Source organism: Dermacentor andersoni, chromosome 5 (genome assembly GCF_023375885.2).
Source record: "Dermacentor andersoni chromosome 5, qqDerAnde1_hic_scaffold, whole genome shotgun sequence".
NCBI lineage: Eukaryota > Metazoa > Arthropoda > Arachnida > Ixodida > Ixodidae > Dermacentor > Dermacentor andersoni.
In genome coordinates, this window is record NC_092818.1 from 48647315 (window position 1) to 48672893 (window position 25579).

At 42.9% G+C, this 25579-nt stretch overlaps 1 protein-coding gene across 1 annotated transcript in view; it reads left to right on the plus strand.

Moving 5' to 3' along the window:
* LOC126530360 (nephrin-like) overlaps nt 1-23808 on the plus strand; it is a 414009-nt gene extending 390201 nt beyond the window's left edge. Inside the window, exons 12-17 of the mRNA XM_072288314.1 lie at nt 3932-4067; nt 7193-7330; nt 12168-12243; nt 12326-12402; nt 17850-18048; nt 22073-23808. Coding sequence (XP_072144415.1) covers nt 3932-4067; nt 7193-7330; nt 12168-12243; nt 12326-12402; nt 17850-17929 — 507 coding nt within the window. The 3' untranslated portion in view covers nt 17930-18048; nt 22073-23808. The remainder of the gene's footprint in view (nt 1-3931; nt 4068-7192; nt 7331-12167; nt 12244-12325; nt 12403-17849; nt 18049-22072) is intronic.
* Nucleotides 23809-25579: the final 1771 nt, after the last annotated feature.

The window sequence follows — 25579 nt, forward strand, 5'->3', positions numbered from 1 at the left end:
CACGAAATTGAGGCGAAAGCATGAAGTGGCCCGTTGCAATGGCTCACACACGAAACGCAACGTCTAGTCGAATGATGCAAAAAAATATCGCCATCAATCATGGCTCATACCCCCGTGAGCAAGCAAAGATGCAATGGCTCACACCCCTTTAAGGCAGATGCCACAAGCGCACAGCAAATTGAACTGAACAGTGCATACATGCACTGAAATCAGCCATACAACACACAGAGAATAGCATACGCTTCATTAAAGAACAAGCTCAAAGCGAGCATACGAACCATCAAGAAATCATTGCGTAACCCCCTAGGAAATATGTTACTGCTGAGGATACTCGCCAAGCAAGAAACAAGGTGCGAGGAGCGACGCAGCGGGAGCAAGGCGTTCGACCCCAATTGCATGCTTTCCCGTGCTTAGAGGATGCAACTCAACATCGAAGAGAAACCTCGTTGGCGCGAGTCATGACCCCGCCATACGAGCACGCGAAGCCGCAGCTAGGCGCCAAAAACGAGCCAAAAATGAACGCACTATGATATCTGATTGAAAGATAATTCTCAAGAAGTACAAAAAGCAGGCCAGTAATGCCACAGATTTCTAACTTAGGAGACAAAATTTGATGGCTGATATTGAGAAAGTCTTTACGTCGGTGAAGACTGAACCTGCAATTAATACCTTCTCCTACTTTTTTCTAATCCAGTCAATAAAGCTGATTTCTCGCGGTTCTGTCGAAAGACCCGCGCGAAACCAGAACTCTAACGGAGACAGTATGTTGCATTTTGCTTTGTAGCCAGAAATGTAAATTTCAATTAATTTGCAACTTTGTTGTTGAGAAACGGCAGTGCAGAAATTGTTGCATAATTCTCTACCAATGCGGGGTCGCCGTTAGTATAAGAATTTCTTTGGCTATATTTAGTTGATTCAGAAATATTTCTTTGGTAAAAATCAGGCTCACTATATGGCAGATAGCTTCAGCTACGATATACTTGGCCGATTAAATATGTATTGAGTTTATATTGTGTAGGCCACCTCCTGTATATTTTTTTATTGCTTATGGTAGTTGGCACTTCTTCAGCTGAATAAAACCGTAGGAAACGAGATTGTGGCTACCTTTCCAGCTGTGGCACTTTAGGACACAAGTTGATTTCTGAAGAGGAAAATAACTTACAAAACACATTAGTCATCTTTTGAAGATATTGTACGACCCTGTTTTTGATAGTGATAGCCTTAACGATAGTTGTGTTTCGAGTTATGAAGTCACTAATGGCACTTCAATTCTGTTTAACGTTTCCGCGTGCATCGATTTCGCGTTCAAAAAAAATTTTTTTCTCTTGCTTCAGAGCACTGTTTAACTGCGCAGAAAATGTCTCGTAACGCGCTTTATGTCGTGTTTTAAACCGTCGCTTTTTTCATTTTTCGATGCAGATTATCTTTCTTGCGCAGTGAGTGTAAGAGACCTGTAGATGCCCATGGGCAACGTGGTGCATCGTACTGCTTGATAGAAAATTCATCTTTCGTGCAAGCTTTAATCGCATTTTGAATTTTGAAGGAAAATTCGCCTAACGTTAGTTCCCGATCATAAAAGGACAGAATGTTAGGAAAGTCGGTGCGCTCTATTTCTCAACGTGATCAGACAGATTGAATTTCGTCCTGTGTAATGGTTTTTTGGGGCGACTACTAGGTAAATAAAAATACAGAAATCTTTGCTAATGATCTGTATCATCTGCTTGTAGAATTCTTGTGTGCGGGAATGTATCGAGATTGGAAAGTGTGTTATCGATTAAGGATTTAAAATTTTGCATTGAACGTCCAGTTGGACCAATAATCAATGCTTCAAAGCCGAATCCAACAAAACAGCCGTTGATGTCTACTTAACGACGGTAATAATTGCCGAATAAATTAACCGCAGGATCACCTAAAATAGGCTCATTATTTCTTTCTCGTGAAATTTTCTTTAACCTTGCTGATAATCTGTCACAGAATTCTTTAATTGATGAAGACGGTGAGCGGTAAACCGCGCTAATGATCGTATTTTTATTCCTGTAATGTGAGGAAAGAAGTTTTCTGTTTCGAGCCATATGGATAACCAATTCGAAACATTGATGCCTAGATGGGCACGTCTTTCGTAAGATAAAGATGGTTATATGAACATACCAACAATGTCATGCGGGCTATCAGCGTGGTGACAGTATTCTGACACGTATTGTAGAAAAGAATACAATGTATCGTCCCCAGCCGAAAAGCAAGTTTCGGTTGCGCATGTGAGCTTAAAATGATCAGTGCTACGTTGTAATACACTAAAATCCTCAAAATGCTTTCTTAAGCTTCGGGCAATAGCATGAATAGCGTAAGAGAGTTCAGGTGAACCTATTTGATTAGATACCTCTTGTGGAGAGAAATATTCCGTGTTGCACTTGTTCAATTGGCATGGAAGACCTGCAAATCACCTTCGCAAACGATTGGAAAGACCCTGCCTTCTGATTTTTTTTCTTAGCTCTAATTACGCACTTTTCGGTCCGCAGGTAACTTCACCCTTTTTTTTTTGTTTTGCTCCAGTGCCATAGCAAAGAGTTTGTTGCTTGATGTCAAGTGTTCGTTGACATATATTGCAGGGTCCGTGCTGCCAGAGAAACCAAACCTCCCTGTTGTTTCGCGCTTTTCCCATGAAGTCTGTTCGTTTAGCACGAAAGCTAAAGCGCACGACAAGGTTTCTCTTTCCAGCATGTCGCCTATGAACACGTTGAACAATATCTGTCTCCTCCAGTTTCACGTAACTACCAGGCCTGCCACCGATTTTCTTATTATTATTTGGAAGCAGCCTTCGCCTTGAGTTTGACGGACGCCTCTAATCTCGGGGTTGTTCAGACGAGAATACTGGTCCCATTCCTGTACTTGACGAGAAAGTAGCTAATTTTTCTTTCGTAGTTTTTTTGTTTTTGGTGACAAGGGTGGAATGAGCTGATTTAATGTCATTGAAAGAATTGATGATGACTGACGTGCTCTTTTTGAGGCTGTCAAGCTCTTTTTGTAGCGTTTGAAAACGTGCTTTATTGTCTACCGCCAGTTCTTTCTTTTTCGAATAAGTAATAGCTATCAGCTCTGTCGTTCTTTCTTTTTTTTTTTTTTTGATTGAAATGTGCTGCTCAAGGTTTCTAGGTTATTTGCAAGGGAAACAACCGTTGGAGCCATACTGCACAGGCGATCGGTAGACAGTGACGAGCAGGAATTATACAGAGTCAAATAGTACTTGAAGATAGAAGCAGTCGTTGCTAGAAGCAGGCTGCCGTATCAGATCGCCCGCGCAGTAATGGTTCGTAGATTTGTGCGTCGGTGGTTTATATGGACAGGTTCATTCACAGGCGTCGCTGCAGCTGGTCCTCAGGGCGCAGGCGAACACGACAACGTCATTTGCGCCTGCGCCATGCTCGCATGTAGCACATGCATGCGCATGAGCTTCGTCTTTCTGGCTTAAAACGGCGATCTTACCCACTGTATATTTTCAACTAAACAGTGTTACAAGTGCGACAATTCTGAATAATTCTAGATCTGCGCAAATATAATAGCCTCCGGCGTTGAAAAAATACAATCGCTTTGAACTTGAGGCCAGCAGGGATAAATAAAGCGCAGTAGGTAGAGCCACACCAACGTCTGAACCAACAAGCTAGAAGATGAGATACGCTCATGTGCTAGCCTTCATTCTCACGGTAAATTAACCATCGTAGCCCGAGTGTTGATACTCGTAATTGCCATAGGAAACTCGGTGGCACGAAAAACAAATTGCATTCTTTGACCAATTCGTCTTCCGAACAGACGCCGTCTCCGGATCACCGGGCCACCAATGCGCTAACGTCAGTAGCTCGATCACTGTGCGATTTGCTGATGAGAAAAGCTAAGGACCTCAGTTCCGCAACCACATGGGGGACTTTTCTCATTGCAGGTGTCGGACCTCCCGTCTGGCAGCGAGTTCGTGCTGGTGGTTTACGCAGCCAACGGAAAGGGTCGCAGTCCGCCAGTGCTGCTCACGGCGGCGACGCTACCGGCTGCGGCCGAAAGTCTTCTGCACCAAGGACCCGGTGAGGCACCGGATGCACGATTCCCCATTGCACTACGTTCACAGTATTCATTCAGGAATCGCCGTTGAACTGTGTTGATACCGTTCGTTCGTTCATTACACTTCAATTTCATTTTACGTCCGTGTGCTGACACCAGGGCTAGGGTGCATGTTCAGCTGCTTAACAGAAAGGCCGGCTTGATTCGTTGCCACGGTGGTTACTTTTGATAGGTGCGAAAGCGAACGCTCTGATGCACTTCCATTTGAGCGGATAAGAAAGGGCCCTTCACTAGAGGTGTAAGGAATAAAAAAAGAACAGGAATTGCAGCAAAAATGTTTTTCTTCTATTCATTTTTCGTTTCTAGGTCGTAAAAAGAGCAAAACAAAAGTGCGTGTTTGTTCAGTACAGTAAAGTTCATTTTTGGGCCAGCAGCAACGGACGCATTCTTTGAATCAGCGCGGAAGATGACGCTAACACGACAGGGACAGACACAGAACCAACGCTGTCTTACAAATGAAGCAACTTAAGAACAAGAGTGAGAGAGATATGGAAGGGTAGGAGATTACGCAGTGCGGTTTAGTAAATTTCTTTTGTGTAAAGAATAAGGCACACATTGAACATGTCATCTGCGTGCGCATTCTATTGAGTCACGCAAATTTCACCAAGGATTTGCTTCTCGATCTAACAGATAGACTATTCCTCTGCAGTATAATTTCGCTGATTGAATCAACATATATGGTACCGCTTTTTTTGTTAGGGAAGATACCGCAAGGCATTTGGAGAAAAAAAAGGAAAGTCAAATAGAAGCTTCCAGCTCTGCATCGTGCAGGAACTATAGCAATATCTGTGCAAACTTATTGTGGTTACGCAAATTTGACGTCAGGAGATTGGAACAAGAACATATCGAATAGTTGTACCTTATATTGCTCCAATTCGTATCTAAGTAGTGGCGCGCATGTCACTACATAGGTCTTTCTTCTCGTTATGATATCCACGGACTCGACGTGGCGCCAGCGGATCATTGAAAAGGCGCACATACCCTTTGGAACGTAACTGTTGATGCCAGTGGCACAATCCTCTGGATCAGCCCACGCTGTCATATATGCAGGACGACAAACTAGGTTTACTCCAACCTCTTTGATTTACACAGACAAGAATGCTTTCTTTTCCAAAAATTAGCATGAGAGCTCCCATTATGATTCAACCTAGCCCGGCATTGTCGACGTTGTTATGAACAGTTGCCAAGTGCGACGCATCGCTAACGTCATGGATAGCACGGAGGACGACTGTGCAAGAGAGTGCAGCTGAAGCGACGCTGTGCGGCAATGACAGTCGTCGTGTTAATGACTAGATGGACACCAAATGCGTGATACGCTCTCTGAAAAATAAAAATAAAAGCACGCCAATGTTTGCTATTTTGTTACTTAGTATCAGAAGAGTAACGCACGGCCTGCAAAACTAAGTCTGAACAGTCTCACCTCGTGTGTGTTCCACCACATGCGAAGAAAAAGAAGATATGCTGCTTTTACATCAGTGCATACGGTACACGATATGAGGACGTGACCTTGCTTTTACATTGCTATAAGCAAAGCATCACATTTGTGACATCTTCTCAAAAAGAAATTCTATTATACCAACAAAAGCATTGTCAGTGTAGCCTGCATTCGCCAAGGTTCTTGTACATGCCGAAAGGAAGAAGAGGAACCGTCAATCAGATCTAAACCCGATTTCTTCAAAACATTGAAGAAAGACAACTTAACAATACCTTTATTTACTTGTTTTGATGGACTAATTTGCAATGCAACGAAGTCTTATTGGCACGTGGCTCGTACGCCCAGCATGCCCGGTCATCATGTAAAAACATTATCATATTGAGAAAGCGAACACTTCCATCAATAGGCATCTCATGCCTTCGCGTGCCGCTAAGGCCCTGTAGAAAGTAATATGTTAGCATTTGTGAATTGAAAGGAACCGGAACGGCACCTAGGTAAAAACAATGTATTCAACGTTCCCACAAAGATTATATAAATTTTTATTGTCCAAGCAACCACAAATCTTTGTGTAAGGTTCATTTAAAAAGGTGTCGCTGAGAAACGGTACCAAACAACGATTATTGCACACTCCTTGTTTTTGCACGTTTAGCCTACCCTCCGACTCCGTAGAAGCTTTCAATCGGTGAAAGATTAACTGTTGGAAAAAGCTTTTGTGCGAAATTCCAGTCGTGCTACGAAGGCCAACCCAGCCACATTTACCAATACATCCTTCAACATTTCCCAAGAACCCAGTGGGGACCAGTAATACAAGTCGTTCACACCCACTTATGACTGTTTTAAAATTATGTTATCGTGCACATTCATAAAAGCTAATTCTCTTTCTTCTGTGGGTGAATGGCATGTGTTGAAGAATGCAGTGGTTGGCTTGGCGACGTTGGCTTTATTAGCACAGCCGAAATTTCGAATGATAGCTTTCTCAGCTGCTGTGGTCGTAGTCATGCTTTGTTTCTATCTAGAGAGCTGGCGTGTTGATCATAATTTGACCTGACATCTTACACCTGACCGCGCAATCGAATAAAATATATATCTTGGCTTCTCACAACTGCCTTCTCAGCACATAGCTGCTACAGTTAAGCACTGAAAGATACCAGGATCAAACATGTCTACATTAAAAGAAATGCTTGACATAAGTTGTTTTGCGAATGAACTAAACAGCCTGTACTTGCTAATAGACTGAAGAAAATAAAGAAGCACGAGTGAGATTACACTGCTAGACAGCTGAGATTTATACTGCCGCCAATGCACTTCTTCACTTACCTTACAGGTTGACAGAAGCATTGTTTGTGTTACCGGGTGCATGCACACCTATGCTGTGTGCTCAGCGTGGTTCCACTCTCACCAAAAAAGAACTTGGCAGGTTACCTTGCTACCTTTCTGCCCTTATAGCACATGAGCCTCTTTGCGTAGCTTGCACAAATGTTGTCATTCTGCCAGAATATTAGCGTCTCCGTATGCACAATAGACGCAAGTAAAAAGAAATATAGACAATAGCGACAGGAGTACGGATTGGTGTTAGCATTTGTGCGCTTCTTTGAAAAGCGCGACACCTGCTCATAAACAATCTCGTGTTCTTTTTTTTTTTTCTTTCCGCAGATGCCTCGTGGCAGATCAAGTTCAGCCCCGTGCTGGCAGTGCTGATGGCGCTGGTGCTGGGCTTTGCGCTACTCGCCTTCGTGGTGGTGGCCGCCGTGCGCCTTTGGAGCAGGCACAGCTTCCACAAAGACGCTAACGGTGAAAAGGCCGCAGCCTCCGTTTCCTTCTTTATATTTGTTAGCATAGATGCGCCACAGTTTTGGGTATCAAGGTCAAGCTGAAATCAGCCAATGCTGCATTTCTACGCATAATATTGTCACTGTAGCCATCGTTTAGCTTAGTGCAGAATGCCTCTGGCCTAAGTAACGCCTGATATGTAAGGACATAACCAAGTGCTCCAAGTGCCAACGTCATGCTGCTGATTCGGCGCTTCCCCGGGATAATCACACATCTAGCACTTGGTGTGAGGTGACATCACTGTGGAGGGCTTCCAGCCTATGCATTCGAAGCAAGGTGTGGGCAATGGTTCGCGTTTCAATCGTTCTCACAAAGCTTGAACTTCAGTGGCAATAGCGGCCGTTGTAGACAACCAAGAGTACGCTTACATAAAAGCTCGTTAACGAGGTTCCGACAGAATTTTGAGGACATACGACTACGAACTTTCCGACTATGTTGCCAGTGGTCTCAGTTGGGTACGCAAAATCTGGAACTATTGTGACGCAGTAATATCCGAGCGTCCAGAAATTAGGTATCCAGAAGTTGTTCCGATATCATAAGTAACATTTTTTTCTTACTCATTCTCTCTTTTGTCGATTCGATACTTCGATGGTCTCAGCGTTTTCCTTTAATGTTACGGCTTAAATGAGGCACAAAAATATACAGTAGAAGTTTCTCACGATGGACTGTCGATGGTAAGGCAAATTACAATCGAGTTCATATAAGTCCCGTTCATATAAAAAAGGTCACCACCCAAGCACTCCGTACAGATAATTAAACAGCGAAGCTGAAACGTGCGGCGCCAATGTTTATCATTGGGTTAATCCGGACGGTTTAGTAAACGACGGCTTGGTAGGCTGCCGGATCCTCGGTGCGCATTGCTGCTTGCTCTCGGCTGCATGAGCCTGTTCTTGTGTCGAGCTGCAGCATCGGCACAGCGTAGACGAGCTTGTTCCCGGTTCTGCTCGTGGTTTTGCTGATGGAAAGCTGACTGCTTCTCAGGAGTGCGTATGACGCGTGGCCTGCCCATTTCAGAGCCGGAGAGAAACTGCTGCGCGCGTGCGCTGAGCGGCGACGGAGAGCAACGACGTCACTACTGGCACAGCCAATCGGGCGCCTCTCTATTTGTTTCTTTTTCGCGCATGCGCATGGGCCTGCTCCGGAGGGGTTTTTGGCGTACAGGCGACAGACGGACGGACGAATCGGCTAGCCATATACAGTTTCGCAGTAATACGTGTAGTGTGTATTCTGGGACTTTCGTTGCACATATTCCAATATAATCAAACTTTGCTCACTGGCCGAGGTCGCCCAGATCATGGATGCATGACGAAGAAGGAATGATATCGCTCGCACGACAAAGGCGCATGTCGACGACTGCATGACGATAATGAGATGTCGATTTTTAAGTTACAGTGGTATAACGACGACAGCGTGACTGCGAATACACGAGGATAATGAGATAATGACGAATATATGACGGCGATGGCGCGACAATGACGGCATGACGTCAACCGGACAAAGCGGGAATGAAGTTCGCGCAAGCAAGACCTCACGACGACAACGGCAAGGCAACGGATGCATGACAGCATCTGTGTGGCGAAGACTCAATGACGACGATGGCATGACAACCGCGGCATAATCACGATTTAGTGGCAAAAGCATGATTACGATAGAATAGCTCTCAAAGAGTGACATCAATGGGTCGTCTAAGGTGGTATGACGACGACGGCACCAAGACATTGGGATGACTTTATTGAAGTGACAACGATGGTGAAACGCCAGGTTGACGACGACGGCATGGCAAGAGTCATATGTCCAAGTTACAGCGATGACGACGAAACTACCGAGAAGGCATCGTGATGATGTCATTACAACGGCATGAGGACAGAAGTATGACAACTAGTGTACGTAGATGATGGCATGATAATTACTGTATCACGAAGCGTTATGACGTCGATCGCGTGAGGACGACATCCTGACGAAAGTTGGTTGAAGAAGGTTGATGTGAGGATGATCTTATGACCACAGCGGAATTACGACGGTGGTCTGACAATGGTAGCATGATAGCGATCGTCTGAAGATGACAGCGTAAACATCACTTAGAACGCGTACATTGACAGAGTCCATGTACACGCCTCTGTCTTGGAGCGCGCTGAAAGTTATGGGAGCGTAGATAAGGACAGGCTCAGGGAGTCCCGACTATTTTTAGTTAGCAGCGAAATTTTTTTACGAGTGAGAAAGTCCCTTTGCAGAAAGGAGTCAACATTTGTTTTTGCGAGAGAGCACGGATTTCTTTAAAAATATTTTTATTTCACTAAAGGCGCAAGCGTCATTTTTAACGATTTGAAGATTCTACAAATTCGAAGGCCTGCCACTCTAAAAATCCCGCATTGTAACCCGCCATGTTTTGCTCATTAAATCTACACCATTAGTACTATTGCCTAACGGGAAGTAAAATTTAGGTCGCCAAAAATATGTTCTCAAAAATTTGCTAAACTTAGGCTTTTGAGCAACTGGCTCTGTCTGATGCCGAAGTCATGGTTTATTTTGCTCCATTTTAGTTCAGAGGATGAAGCTGAAAAATATTTCTAACAAATTTTCAAACGTTTTCTCGTGTACTAAATATAGAAGTATGCAACTAGACTACGTATTTACTTCGTTATAAAATCCCGAAAATGCTAAAACTATAAAAATAACGAAAATTGGAACAATTTTGGAAACGGTTAAAACAATATTCATAGCCGATCTTTACGAAAATTTTATAAGATACACACCCTGGAGTGATAAATGTATTACTGAAAAAACATGTATTATTTTTCTTCAAGTCAGAAAATTTAGCCTACTTGAAGAGGAATGTATGGTCATTCCAGCTATGTGTCTCGTTCAAATGATAAAATAAAAATCACACTAATGCGTTAAGGCGTACAATGGGTTACATTTCAAGGGTTATGGGTTCGAATTTGTGAAATCTGCAATTCGGTAAAACGCTCTTTTCCACTTCCAGTGAAATAAGAATATTTTTCAAGAAATCCGTGATAACTTTCGCAAAAGGAAGGTTGATTCCTTTCTACAGAGGCATTTTGCCGCCTGACAAATATTTCGCTGAAATCTAAAAAGAAGCGCACCTGCTGCTAGTCTGTCTTTACCTGAATGCAACCAGCTATTAGACAACGTGGGTCACTGGGCCCGGGTATGAGGCATGATGACGGCGGTATGACCAGAATAAGAACATGAAGGCGAAATGACGACAATGGCGCGAGCATGACGGCATCAATAACGGGAGACATACTTATAGTGGCCCTAGAAGGTACAAAAAATTGCCGATGGGGTTGGCGTAAAAAAATAGAACAGACAGACAGACAGACAGACAGACAGACAGACAGACAGACAGACAGACGGACGGACGGACGGACGGACGGACGGACGGACGGACGGACGGACGGACGGACGGACGGACGGACGGACGGACGGACGGACAGATAGATAGACTTAAAACAGCTGAAGTATGCAAATAACGATATGCGCAGTAATAATTATGGGCACAGCTTTAGGTTGAAGTGGTGATCGGTCACTTCCTTCTGAAAGCATACGTTAATCGTAGAAACGCAGCACGGGCAATGCAGTGTCACCGAAAGAGCCAACCGCACAATGCTAACACTGGCTACTTGGCCGTGCACTGTAAACGAGAACAGTCCCTTATGCTTCACAAAGGCATGAGGTCAACTGACGCTCGCGCGACGCAATACTCGTGCTTCTTTTTCCCCAGAGATTGAATGTCGCGGCTAAAAAAATTGACAACACACAGGCAGATTTGTCTATTTGAAATAAATTGGAATCATTGACATCTATTGCATCACAGGCTTCGTTTTCAATGATGCTTAAACATCCCATATGGCAAAAAGAAAACAGCATTGAGACACATACTCAGTGCTAAAAGTTCATGAAAAAAGATTGATGGTCATCACTCACTGAACCTGCGAAAGATTAGGTTTTGTGTCGCATTTAATTTCATTATAATCAAGCACTAGCACTTTAATTTTATCTGAACAACAGTAACATTACAACATCTTTATAAAGAACATCAGAGCTCATTAAATAGCTTATTCAATGAATAAATGAGGCATTCAAGTAGTCAGTCAATGAATGTATACCTAAATAGGACTATTCAGTAAATGAATGAATCAGTCAATGAATCAGTATTTGTCACCAAACGTTTAAAACGGTGAAGATTTACTGCCGAGTTGTGCGAAGGGCCTCGTATAAATATTGTAAACAACACCAATAAGAGCAATGAAAATAGGAGACATTGCTATCATCGCAACAAAAAGTAATACAGGACGTATAATTATTTCAAGCTGAGTGCAAGAGTAAAAACAGTATGGAATATTATCTAATAAAGATGATTTTAAATAAATTCCATTAGGAGGTATACGGACTGTTCTAATTCGGTTCTAAATTAATAAAGTATTTCTTCATTGTTATGTATTTAGGTAGTGAGCTCCACAGTTTAAAAGCGTTATATAATAACAAAATTTCCTGTAGTTTGTTCGAATTGCAGGGGCTTCAAATTTCATTCATATCAACTGCCTGAGCTGTTTTAGGCGCACTTGAGGCGTATGCTTTTGCCTTTTCGCGTTAGATACGCGACAGTAAGTAGTTAACGAATGATTTCTCACACGGGATGTGGCCTATATGTTAACGGTGTGCTAAAAGACTGTGTACTCTGTACGCAAAAACTGAATAAAATCGGATTAGTTAACTCTCTTGGTGACACGATCGTATTCGGAACGACACCAGAACTGTGGCGATTGTTACGTAGGTGCTCCGTGCCCCGGAGGTATGAATGTAGGTGCGGTTTGGCTTGCAGGGAGCAAGATGCCCAGTCCGGATGAAAGGTAAGAGTCTCTGAGGTACAAAAATATTACAGTACCAGCTCGAGGCAAGGTGTTCACGAATTGAGCATTTTCTCTGCACTAGGTCCTGGATACCTCCCGCACCGGATGTAGTTGACAGGATACAGGTTTCTCCAAAAAATGAAACCACGGAAATGGACAGTAAGTGCGGCCGAAGGCTTTATTTTTCCCTCTATATAACGAGATAGTTGTAGCAATTTGAAATACTCGCACGCGAATCACAAGTAATCAACCTTGGCAGCTGTGAACAGTCGCAGTGCCTTAACGGCTACAACCGGAACAATTTGATCCGATTTAGCCGATTGGATCTGATGCAAAGGCGACTGCTATATCATTGCGATATCAATTATGTGGAGACTACAGGTGCATTTCTGTTGTCGCCGTGAAGTCAAAGGGCGATAAAATTTTCGCCCTGCACCGTATGCTCTATATACCCGCAAACCCTTGCGAGGGTGAGCCGGCGATCGCGGATTAATTTCACCCACGCAAGGGAGGAAAGCGCGGAGCAAGCGCGTCGTCTTCCGTCGTGGGCATGGCTCCGTGGGCAAGGTAGGGAGGGGGGCTTGTATTCTAGTTCGGGCTACCTGGGCCGCTGTATGTGGAAAGCCATCTGCGCTGGGGACAGAGTCTGCCATGCGCCGTGTCTTCGCGGTTTAATTCACGTTGATGCGATACGCAGCATGAAGGTCGATTCGCTAGCTGCTGCTGCTACGCTTCCTCACACCAGCGATTTGACAGCGAGTTTCCGCGGTTATCGAGTGAAATGTGTCCATGTTAGCTTGTGCGCGCGTGACGCTAAGTTTATTAATTTACTTAGTATGCCATCTAAATTCGCAAGTTTATACGGCCGATAAGATCAATATCCTTACTTGGTGTAGCTGTCCACTAATTTTCTATCGCAATCTATGCTTCGCCTTTCCGGGCGAAACTGCGACTTTTATTCAGTTTCGAAGAGGCGATTGACATATTAACTGGCCTAAAAGCAATGCACCCCATTCATCACGTAGCCGCCAAAGGGACGCACAATATTTAAAAAGAAGGACATTTTCTAGGGTAGAAATTCTAAAAGATCAAATGCAAATATATAGCGACCGAGAATGGGCGTGGAAACGTAAAATTCAACAACTACCGGTCAGTGGTTTATGATAGAAAAAAGCAGTAACAATTTAGAAAGTAAATTGCTTAAACCGAAAGAAGGCCTTATAATTGCACTGGTGATTTACATTTTTCTATACCTTTTTATTTCTGGCATTTCAAATTAAACAATACGATTATGAGCAACGCCATAGTGGGGGACTCCAGATTCATTTTGACCACTTTGGTTTCCGTAACGTGCCCCCAAAGCATGGTACACAGGCGCTTTTGCATTTCGCCGCCATCGAAATGCGGCTGCCGCGACCTCGATTTGATACCGCGGGCTCGGGTGTAAGTGCGTAATGCCAAAGCCACCATGCCACCAAGGCGGGTCTAATTGTTTCTACCGAGCACGTTTCAGGCCGTGCGGAATATGTGCATAAAGCTTGCATTCAGTCGTCCAGAACTCATAACTTCGTAAACACGTGTAAACCACGTACATCGAAAAAAATAGTGCGACTGTCTTTCCCTCCAGGCTGCTTAAATTTAAGACTAGGAGTTTTCTACGAGTGCAATGACTGCAGTGTTTTAAGTCTTCATGTGCATGATATATCTATTACTATATCACGCTATCGATTTATTTGGATCTCATACTGTGTAATGCATTACCAATGTTTTCTTACTAATTTACCTTACTATTGTAGCCGCTAATATTGCGTTAAATGGAACCAAATTGCTTTGTAATTTATCCTTGTATCTCTGACCACTTCACTGCGCAATGTCCTTTTGGTCCCGAGGTTTGGTGTCGGGAGCTCAGCACGAGATCGTGCGATCGAATGACGACCGTGGCCGCCGCATTTTGATGAGGCCGAAATGCAAAAAAAAAAACAAAAAAAAAAACAAAGAAACACCCGTGTACCGTGCATTGGGAGGGCGTTCAAAAACCCCAGGTGGTCAATTTTTTCGTTTCATTTCGTTTCATTTATTTCATTTATGAAAGTCACCAAGAACAGCTTTCCATGTATAAATAGCTTTGAAACAGATCCGGATTACCCCAGTACGGCGTGCCTCATAATGAGATCGGGGTTATGACGCGTATATAGAACCCCAGAATTCATATTTTTTGGTCCTGGGAGCAAATGAACATACGAATAAAATATGATCCTTGAGTACTTTTGCGTCGGACTCAAGAAAAAACAAGCGCATATAAAGACATTCAGCATCTGCTGGCATTGAGTGAAGTTTGTTATTTTTATTAGACGCATTTACATAATCGCATTGCTTCTGGTGCATCGCATCGCATCTGCCGTGTGTATGTAAACGACAATAACGCGCTATGAAGTGAACGCCGCGCTTACGTTGCTTTCGTCGCGAACGGTAGCTGTTACGTTGAGAGGAAGCTTGCTCACCCGATTGAGAACTCACCAGGACGAAAGATCTGACAGACCTTGATGGAAAAAATGCATAGGTTATGATATATCGACAAACGCTTGTAAGACGACGAAATCTAACCTTTTGCAAAGCATGCCTGTTGACGCTACTTTCTTTGGCTCTTTTGTTTAATGAGGTACAGAGTAAAAAACGGATCGCCAAATGTGTCGTTATTGGTGGTTTCTCTTTATGTGGTTCATTTTAAAACTCTCAATACTCGCCCTCAACGCGATCTTGTATAAAAGGGTTTGTCACATTACCTACGAGCTTTGAGTTTTGCTATTACGTGTTCTCGTGAAATATTTTGCTGGAATAAGTGTGCTAGTGTCTGAAGGGAGACCCTTGTTTGTTCTAATCACTGGTTAAAAGAAAAGTATCCCGCACTTCGCGCTTCCAAACAGCACGAAACCGCGATTTCTCCTTTGTTTTCCTCTTTAGAAGTGACAGAGAATTGTTACCTACCAAATTAAATATATATATATATATATATATATATATATATATACATATATATATATATATATATATATATATATATATATATATATATATATATATATATATGTGGAGCCGCCAAACGAGGGGCCTTTTTGTCAATGCTTGCCAGAAGAGGCTAGCGCCCACTGTACCGGCGTCTGGATCTGTGTCTCCTGACAACGTAATAATCTGCAGAATGAATGTTGCCTTTTACCTTGCTATCGTTCCAGATCAGATAAGACATGAGCAAGGCTCTCTGCTCAATGAGTTCTCTTGATCAAGTGGCATCGGATTATTTCACAATTTTTTTAGGCCAAGTAGATTGTTGATAGCACCAGCAGCCGTGGCAACCTTTATCACTAACCCGAGTAGCTTCTTTTTAAAGTAAGACTAAATCGAAAAATACCTTTAGTTGTATTAGTGAATTACGGTTCTACAATACTGAGGACGCCACTGTTACTACGACAGGAGCCAGCAAGAAAAGACACAATTAAAAAAATACGGTTTGCAATGCGACCTCGAGTTTACAGGGTCGCCATGTTGAGACTAATGCTGACGGCACCTATTCGAGCCTATTTATCTGTTCGCCTTTCAATATAGACTACATTACGTTCTGAAGGTGCCAAAGATTGAACTTAAAGGGTTTTAAGTGCATGGGCTGCCCCACAATGGTCCAAACACGAAACAGTATACTTTGAAACCCACTGCGCCATGCTGACGTACCGGCGATGTATTTCTGGCATCAAATACAAGAAAAAAGAAAAGACTAGTTGCTTCATTGTTTTTATTTTGTTTTCGTAATCAACCTGTTACCGCGAAAGTAACAAAATATAGCTTGGAAAGAACCTAGTTGCTATAGCTATGGACTACAGAGCTCGAGGTCGCCAGTTTGGTCCCGGCGACGGAGTCCGCATTTCGGTGGGGGTGAAGACGCTGCTAGGCGTAGTTTGAAAGAACTCCACGTGCTCAATGTTTATTCGGAGTCCTCGGAACACTAGGGTATGTCTCATAGTCAGATCGCGGTGTTGGCAAGTAAAATTCAAGAATGTTATTTAGGTGTTTAGAATGAATACTTTTGCATTACAACACAATGGATGAATGAATGAAATATTATTTTTGAAGGAGGGCTCTGGTGGCCTTTGGTGGCGTGCAGGAAGATCGCTGAGGTTATGGAGATGATGGGCGAGGGTGAGCCCCGTAGAGACAGGCAGTGAACTGATTTGTTGCTTCCCTCCATCGGCCTCCAGCTTCCCTCCAGCTAAGGTGCCTATTTGGGCATGCACCTTTGTTTTGGTCTTTAGTCTGCTTCAAAAACGTGTGAAGTTTCCTAAGGCTACAAAGGTAGAAATAGTGATTTCTCGAGAAACCCTAGGCAGATTTTTTTTACTCCGGCGAGGAAAAACAGCGTGACATCAGCTGATATCTAGTGGCCCAGTCACAGGCAAGCAAATTAGAGGAAATGAAAACTCACAGGCTCTTATGTAGGTTTCCGTGGCAAAAACCGAAAGCAGAGCTATGTAACGAATTTGATTCTGCATCATTTCGAAACCATTTGTCGTTGTTTTCTTTCTTACAAGTTACGATAATTTTTTTAACAAACGCATAACAGCAAGCAGAATTTAAAAGGTGGTTGTTGCGAAATATTTGGGTAGTTTCAATTATACGAAAAGATTGAAGAGTTCATTTTTCAATACGAATAGCTAGTGAATGACATGTGATTTGTATTCAAAACTTCGAATATAGGCCCACCACCAGTGTTGATATATATTCCGTATTGCTAAGTGTAAGCATGGCCACTCATAAACAGTATCAGGTATATCACATTCGTTCGGCGTCTGCCAGATGTTTGTTTGATTCCACAGCTCCACTTATTTCCTTCCCGTGGTAACTCAGCCGTATTTCGCACTTCTTCGCAAGGGCTGTTAGGGTCGCTGTGCGCTATACCGATGCCAAAGCAGGTGGTAAAGTTCTGTGAATCACGCGAGAAGCGGTGAGCACGTATGGTGGCAAAGCGTGGAACTTGTGTATACCGGCTTCGTGCCTGCTTCTTTTTCTTGAGTCTTTTAATTCGCTTGCTCACTTTTTCAGTAGATGCGCTTAGCTTCTTTTAATAAATACCTGCCACCTTCGACCTTTCGCTTTTAGGCATGGTTTATCGGCCAGATTTAAGCAATACCGCTTTAGGAGATGGTGCAGCAGTGCCATATTTTTCACTGTCTTTTAGTGACCACATCTACAATTCAAAAGTTGCTTAGCCGACTTCAGATTATAAATCTACCATAAGCAAACTGCAGAAACGTACGCATTTGAACTGGCTGGTTCGGGGCTTTAGCAGAAACGGCGCATACTATAACGTCTTGTTATTTTTGGCTTTTCCTGCTCAACTCAAGCATATGTAACCTGCGTAACCGCAGCGTCAAGTCTAGAATTTCTACTTCGCTTTCTTCTAGGCGCTTGATGACATCAGTTAGCTTCTATAACTTTCGATGATCTTCTTGCTAGAAGCTTCTCACGCAGCTAATCTCCAGTCAAAAAAAAATTGTCGAAGACGCCTTCACACGCTGGTTTTAGGCGAACCCGGTCTATCTCTCTCGTCCCATCTGCAGCGTTCGTGTCGGCCAAGGGGCTGTGCATGGCGACGCTAGACCAGGACCAGAGCGTCATCAACACCTTCATGCAGCGGTGATCTACGACCGGGCCGCGTTGCGTGCGCCCCACTCTCTCACCTGTACAGCAGAGGCGCTCGCGACCGGCTGCATTCCTCGTGCAAAAGCACGCCGTCATCGCCAGGCAATGTTCACACTGGTAAGAGAAAGGCATTGCCATGAGTAGCAGCGCCGACAGGGTTAGTTTTGTAAAATTTAATGTTTTCGCAGAAGCTGTATGCATGTTTTCTACAAAGTAAATGGAGACACTCAGTGGCAGTCGTTTTTATTTCTTTCTTTTCTTTATTTTTCGACACTGACAACACTGACTCACCAATAAACAAACCGAGGTGTTAACAGAAATGAAGAATTAGCTAATAGAACATTCGCGGTGTGTACAGTCTAGCCGAGCACGTCACAGTGTGCACGAAGTCGCAAGCTTGTGTAAAAATGTCACTTCGATAAATGAGTTAGTGCAAGGTTGCACGTGACGCAAGCGTGCGGAGCTGTCGAGACGTCACAATCATCGTAACCTTAAGTGTTCAACAGCATACTTAGAAAGTTGGCTAGGCTAAGGCCAGCTAATTTTTGTTAATGTCGAACCATTCTTTGTGCAAGATGCAGACGCGCTTTGAGTAAGGCAAAATCCTTTGATGACAGGTTAGGTACAACCAAGGTTACCTTGAGTTTTGTGAGAGAAAGTGGAAGACTAGTCACGAATAAACAGGCCTGTTTGATAGCAGTATTAGAAAGCACGGAATTGGTGGAACACGAGGCTCTAGAACAAGAAAATTTCGAGGACGCTTTAGCTTCGCCTTTAAGAGTGGAACGCGATAGCAGTCAAAGGTCCCCGACTGTTTCTCACGCCTCCCGGCAGCCGCAGCTCATGTAACAGTAATGTTTACAGGGAAACGCTGGAGGCAAATGCCATGCACGAAGGCGAGCTTTCTAGTAGAAACGCTGCCTCTTGCGTGGGCCACAGTTGAGCTGAGGCTACCACCATCAGAATGGGGTTCCAAGCAACCAGGCTGGCCGCTCTATGAATAGTAGAAATGCTGGAAAATAGGTTTGTGTTTGAATTTTGGCGTAACAGATTTATGTTTTCTCGTATGTTCAAATTACAATCCCACGTTATCATGCTTGTAGGGTGTGCGTAAGTCGTACTTCGCGATTTTGCTAACGGATTTTATTTTGAGAAATTCGATTAGTTCTGTAACGTCTCTGCGCTACACGGAGGGCCTGCGTGGTTCGGTATGCGTGGCCTGCAATGATTTGTCGCTCACAAGACGCCGACACCAGGATTTCTGCGACACGGGACCTTTAAGGCTATTGCATTAACAATGCTTATACCGTAGGAACATTTAATGAGCGCATGATAAATCTAATACCTTCAGAATCCGCAATAGCTTTTTTGAGGTAAGGTGCCCCAAGGTGCACTAAGCAACAAAGGGCCTAAAATCAAACGACAGTGCATGAAACAGTGGAAGCCAGGAGATCAGGTCGAATGCGCTGAACCCTCAAAAGAAGAAGAAAATAAGCGCACGTGATAATCGCAAATCACGACACCGGAAATATGTAAGAAGCAGTCAACATTGCTTGAAATGTGAAATCAGTTAGAGCAAGACTTTGCATTGGCAGAAAATGGCAATATACCTTCATCAAGCAAGATAATAATACTAAAAATAAAAAGAATAAGATGAAGAAGAAGAATGAGAATGCAGGTTCCACGCACACCTTGGAATCTATTTCGAGGGAACCTTTCGTGAAGCGGGTAATCAAATTTCATTCCTGTGTCTTTGGCGTTTAGGGAAATATCGCGTGCCAAGTGCTCTCGCGCGCCCCTGCTACACATTGCGACACACGGGGCCATCACCTCAGCGAGCTAGTTGCCGTTGGCACGGCAAAAGTGCAAGTGCAATTGTGGCCTAATGGTTGTAGCATCTGGGTGGTTGTGCTGGGAAACCGAGGTTCCACCGTACCATTAGGCCCGTGATGGATTTTTTTTTAAGCGTCAGCCTTTCGGCAGGACAGCAGCGCTACCCAGCAGCACCCAGCAGTCACTTTAAAGAAGCCCTTAATGGTTGGCAAAGAAAGATTAGCATTAAAAACGGGGCAATGCCACCGGCAATTTCGATGATGCATTGAAAGGGATGTAGGGCAATTCGCTACTGAGTTGTACCGGGCTTAGAATCACAACGTATTTTTCGTCATACTTCAAATAAACAAGAACAGCGCGAATTTTGGGGTGTAGCTAAAGGCTAGATTATTGAAGGGATTATTGAAGGGATGCCACTATTTATACTCACTCAATAGCACTTTACTACTATTTTGCCAATAACATTAAAAATGCGAACATATCAATCCACAATATTCAAGGTGCTGAATATATCAGAAATTGGAGGCCCGCAAGCTTTCTTGGCGTATTGTAAAAAAAAAATCAATGACTAATGTAATATATGTAGAATCATGAGGGCCACTTGACTTCTATGAATTCAGCAATAACATGGCTTTAAGAATACATTTTTAACGATGAGTCGCTGTTCGTCATCACTCAGGTAATTGGAAATATCGGTAATATAAATAACATATAATATTACCTGCAAAGATGATGAAAATGCATTCAATTCTGTGAGCGATACCACTAGGCATGGCGTCATTGTGATGTTGTTGAGTAGAAGATGACTCGCGTGTGGTAATCACACTGCTGCGTATTTTTTCGGGATATCTAAGAGGTGTTTGCAGTGCAGAAAAAAAAGCACAGCTTCATATGAGCTAAAGGTTAGGCATAGGTGAATTACGAATCCGGTGTGCATTCCGATGTCATCCTCCCTTACCGGCGAATTCCTAAAAGCTACTTTCATACACACCTAGTGACACCACACAATTGAGAGCTCCAGTCTGGCAAAAAAAAATTAGAAGAAAGGGGAAAAAATACATGGGTCTACATAAAAGTCTGACATTGAAGTTGAATTGCTGCAACGTGTTTGTTGTAGAAGACTCCTTTTAGTTCACTCTGGCAATAACTTAGCCTTGTAGCTTACATACAGTGACCTTGACAAACGGGTTTCTTTCATGTAACGCGAACCATTGACCAACACTTGGGAAATGCGGTCAGGTGGTCTGCATTTAGTTTATGCTTTGCTGCTTTCGCAATAAAAATTGAGCTGAAGAGAGTCAAGGAAGACTTCGCCGAAAATGGCTATCCCGACCAACTTATAATGACGGAAGAAAGGCGTGCTGCTAAATAGCATACTTTGCCGCCGCCCCTTCCACTTTGACAGTGAAAGAGAGGAGGGCAGATGCAAGTGCCCCCACCAGTTCCTCCTGTAAGTTGCCTATGGCGCTGCCCGTAAAGAGTGGCGTCAGTCAAACTATATCAATTTATTATTGCGAGCTCTATTATTGTTTTCTCCTTTGTACTAGTCTGAGAAGACCTAAGATAAGGGACAGAAACTGTAAATAAAATGTTTGATGACTTTTTTCTGAGCGATCACATTCCTGAAAGTTGTAAGGTATAATGCTGTGAATAACGTAGACCTCATTTGAGCAACTTTGGCGGTTAACTAGTATATCATGCAGCTTGCATATAAGACATAACCATATAACATGCATACATACATAGTGGCGATCGTGTAGATAAATATATACGGAACATCACAGTGACGCCGACGGCAAAACTATGTTTGGGACATCCTTATATTTGTTTTAATAAAATATGGACAAATACTAAGCTAATATATATGTGCTACTCATGTACAGCAATTAAAACATTGCAATGTAGATTTCATCAAATTATTCGAATAAAAATCCAGTCCTTATTTTCACGCTGTCAGTCGTTCAATATTCACGCATTATTAGTTGCCTTATCGCGTTCTATATGTTTAGTTTCTTTGCCTGTTGCTGTGTGAACCAAAAATAAGCCATTTGTATACCAGAATGCTGAACCTTGCTTCATTTTCCTTCAATTTACTGCTTCTTGCTTTTGCATCCAGAAGTTTTAGCTTTATATTGTTGGCTATTTGCCGGTTGAATTCGAGTCGGTAGCTCAAGTGTGCCGAAAAATGGGCTCATCTCGGATGTATCGACGGAGTGAAAGCGTCGGAAGGAGTCGCTTGAGACAGCCTAAGTGTGCGTCGCACCATTAGCGTCGCCAGAAAAATTAAGTTTTCTCGCTTTCTTTTCAGCCTCATTTCGTCGCGGGAATGTCTCAACAATTGTGGTGCTGTTTTTAGTGTATGAGACCACGTGTGACTGCGTATGAGGACGTTCGCAAGGTGCAAGAGACGAAGACGGCGCTGCAAAAAACGTCATCGTGGACTCACGCGCGTGGTGTGACACGCAGGAACACAAACACTCTTGCAGGTCACTCGAGATTTGGGAACGCTCACCTCGTGCAAGTTTCGTGTCGACTTGGAAGCCGGCTTGGCTCCGTGGACGGTGTCTTGGAACACTGAATGTAGTACTTTGGAGTGTTTCGGTTGTGTAGCGACCGTGTCCTTGTACCGGCCGGGGCGAATTGTTTCACGCGTTATCGCTCTGTCGTAACCGCGAAGGATGTGATCTCCCACAAGTGACCGTAAGTTCTGTGCTTCGGGGAACTTGCAGCTGCCTAGTCAAGTGTTAGTCGAATTGAAGTACCGACAGAAAAAAAATACGCCTGGGCGCTTCTGCGACGCTGCGAAAGTTTTTTGATTATGACATTGAAATTTTGGATCTATCAGGGACGTCTGTCTGTTTTCCGAGCTGTCTCAGGTCGTCCTGATTCTTCTCGATAGTTTTCTGAAAATTCCATAGATTAATTGGAAGCACCATGGATTCTGTGAAATAACAGTAATTGTTTCTGGGATGTGGTTAATAGATTCGCAAAGAAAAGGTACTCGTAAGGTCTGACTTGTACCACACGATTGCTCACATTTATAATGTAGTTCATCGATATGTGTATTAAACTGTTGAATGGCGCATGCGCCGTGTGTTGACAACAATTTGAATTGGCTTGCGGAAAATGCTCTATGTGCTTTCTTTATAACGTGTGTAAGCGTCTCGATTAGTTTTATTCTGGGGACATAACTTGTGTTGTTTCGTAAATTTGTTCAAGCGAATATTCTCGATCAAAGTGAGCTCTTCGAGCTTTATGATGTAATGGAATGACATTTACACTTCCATAACATCAGGTAAAATACGAGAGAAAGTGGCAAAACACGTCATGAAAAATTTTCTGTATCGTACAGGTAAGTTTTCTTTTTGTCTGTGTGATGTGTAAATTTCTGTCGTAGAGATTGAATGATCATGCTTTGAAATGTTCTGGCACTTTTTAATATCAAGTTGCTCGCGTTCCCGCGATGCAAGTATTGTCCATTTTCGAGGTTCCGTGTGTACTATATCGCAATTAGTGCTTGAAGTGGTGCTTTCTGAGTTGTTGTCGGTTGTTTTGTTGATGTTTGAACTCTCGTTTCAGTAAGAGCAGCAGGCTCCTTGAAACAAGCCACAGCATAGGCCACGTGTTTGCAATAACAAAAAGCATCTAACTAGCGTTTTGGAAAGGCTACAAGCCTGTTAATTTACGAAAGTTTGTTCGTTACGCTCACAGAGGTTGTTTGGCTGGCTACACACGTAATGGAACATTGACGTGCGCACGTGCTGCAATTATAGAGTGACTAAGCGTGTTTTAGCCTCTTTGCAACGTAGCATGATCTCTAGTAAAATAATTCAAGGGGCCTGCTTAAGATGTATTTTTCATTCGACGGAAATTGCACGCTGAAATATTGCGGTCACTGGCCAGTTGTCTAAACAATAACAATTAACGGCTTCAGTTGTGCGATGACTCTATTTCGATCAGATGCTGTTTGAATTCCACTGCAAAAGATGACTAAGATATATAGAAGTGTAAATAATGTGAATAAAAGGATCATGAAAACCCGAACACCGTGTGCGATATCAGTGGGGTGCAAAAGCTAGAGACGTCGCCAGTCCTGCTGAAGTCTCACGTTAGGGGTGGGTGCAGAAATGGCATAAATGTTTTCATATATTGCTGCAATGTGATTTAATATTATCACTGCCAGGCGATACAGCTGACAACGAGTGCATATATTTTAAATCGTCAGCACGTGCAACTACGCCCATAAGCCGAACTATTGAGGCGATTGATGCACTAGTAAAAGCCTTGGGGGTATGAGAAACTCATTATAGACGCAGCATTAAGAGGAAGCTTTAGCTCGGGCCCAACTACGACGCGGCCTATTCAAATACATGTAAAACGCAAAAACGCTTTTTTGAGATAACCCGTGGATCGATTTTAATGGTATTTGTTGAATTTCAGACAGAAAATTAAATTCGATTTACTGTTGGAAGCGGAATTTCGATTTAGGCCTTCAATTTTACTAAATTTCCGAAAGTATGAAAGTTCGAATAAAATAGAAGCATGACGTTTATACATTAATAGCTCTGCTTTAAGAACAGATATCGCGGTTCTGTACACGGCATCCATTAGATCATTCAAAGCGGACAAATTCAATATGCCAGTTTATGTCTTACGTCAATTTGTTACGTTGTGTACAAGGGTTCTGCAAAAACTGTATTTTCGTATTACTAAACTTGTTTTAGATTCATGTATAACTTATCACTTTTGTCCGCTTTAGATGTAGTATTATATGCAATTCGCGGAATTGTGATATCTTTTGTCATTGCTGTGTTACAGAGTTATAAACGTGATAGTCTCGTTATCTGAAAATTTTCGATTTTTGGATTTTTTTCCTAAAACATTGACGACCTAAATCAAAAATTCGAAACGAACAGTCACTAGATTTTAAGTTTTTCTTTTAAATGCAATGAACATCGTGAAATTTGGGGCTGTGGTTTCCGATGATGATGATGATTTGGAATTTTTATGGCGCAGCAGCCGTGCAGACTATAATGCGCCAAGAACATGATTTTCGTATTAGCTTATTTGTTTAAATGCTGTAAAATGGTGTAAATGGCCAACTAAAAAAGCTGTGGTTTCCGAGAAAAAGGAATTCTCCTTTTACATATATTTGGATAGGAGCACCCGAGCTAAAGCTTTTTCTTACGTTCAAAAAATAAATTTGCGCTTGGTAAGGGCAAACACACAAAAAAATAGCTGAAAAGCTTCAGTTATTGGCCGAGGACATGAGCGGGAATTCCGTGTATTTGTTGCCGATGGTTCACAAGTAAAGATAACGTAAAATACGGGACAACAAATGTGCAACCCTGTTTTCATAATCAGTGCGACTTTCTTTTTTCTGTTCAGATGTTAGGCGCACGTACATTTTAATTAAAGCTGACTGAACTAAACTTCGAAAGAGCATACTGGGCCATGATATACAACTGAACATTAAAAAAATTATTTATTATTCAATATACTATATGCACTGAGGAAGAACGGCAGATTGGGCGAGTTGGTGGTTTTCCATCTTGTTTTACCACAGCGCTAAGAACGTACACCAGACAACAAAAGAGAGGATTGGACACACACGGCACTGTTGTCCTCCTCTCTGTTCTCTCTAGCCTCTCTTCTGTTACCCGGTGTATGCCTTTGCGCTGCTTTTGAACAGTATGTCTATATGCAGTTCTCTTGTAGGTGTCTTTTCTTTTTGTGAACCCGCCCAAAAATGATAGTCGCCCTATAAGACACTAGGCCGAACGGCTGAACGGGACCCACATGTCTAACGCATGGC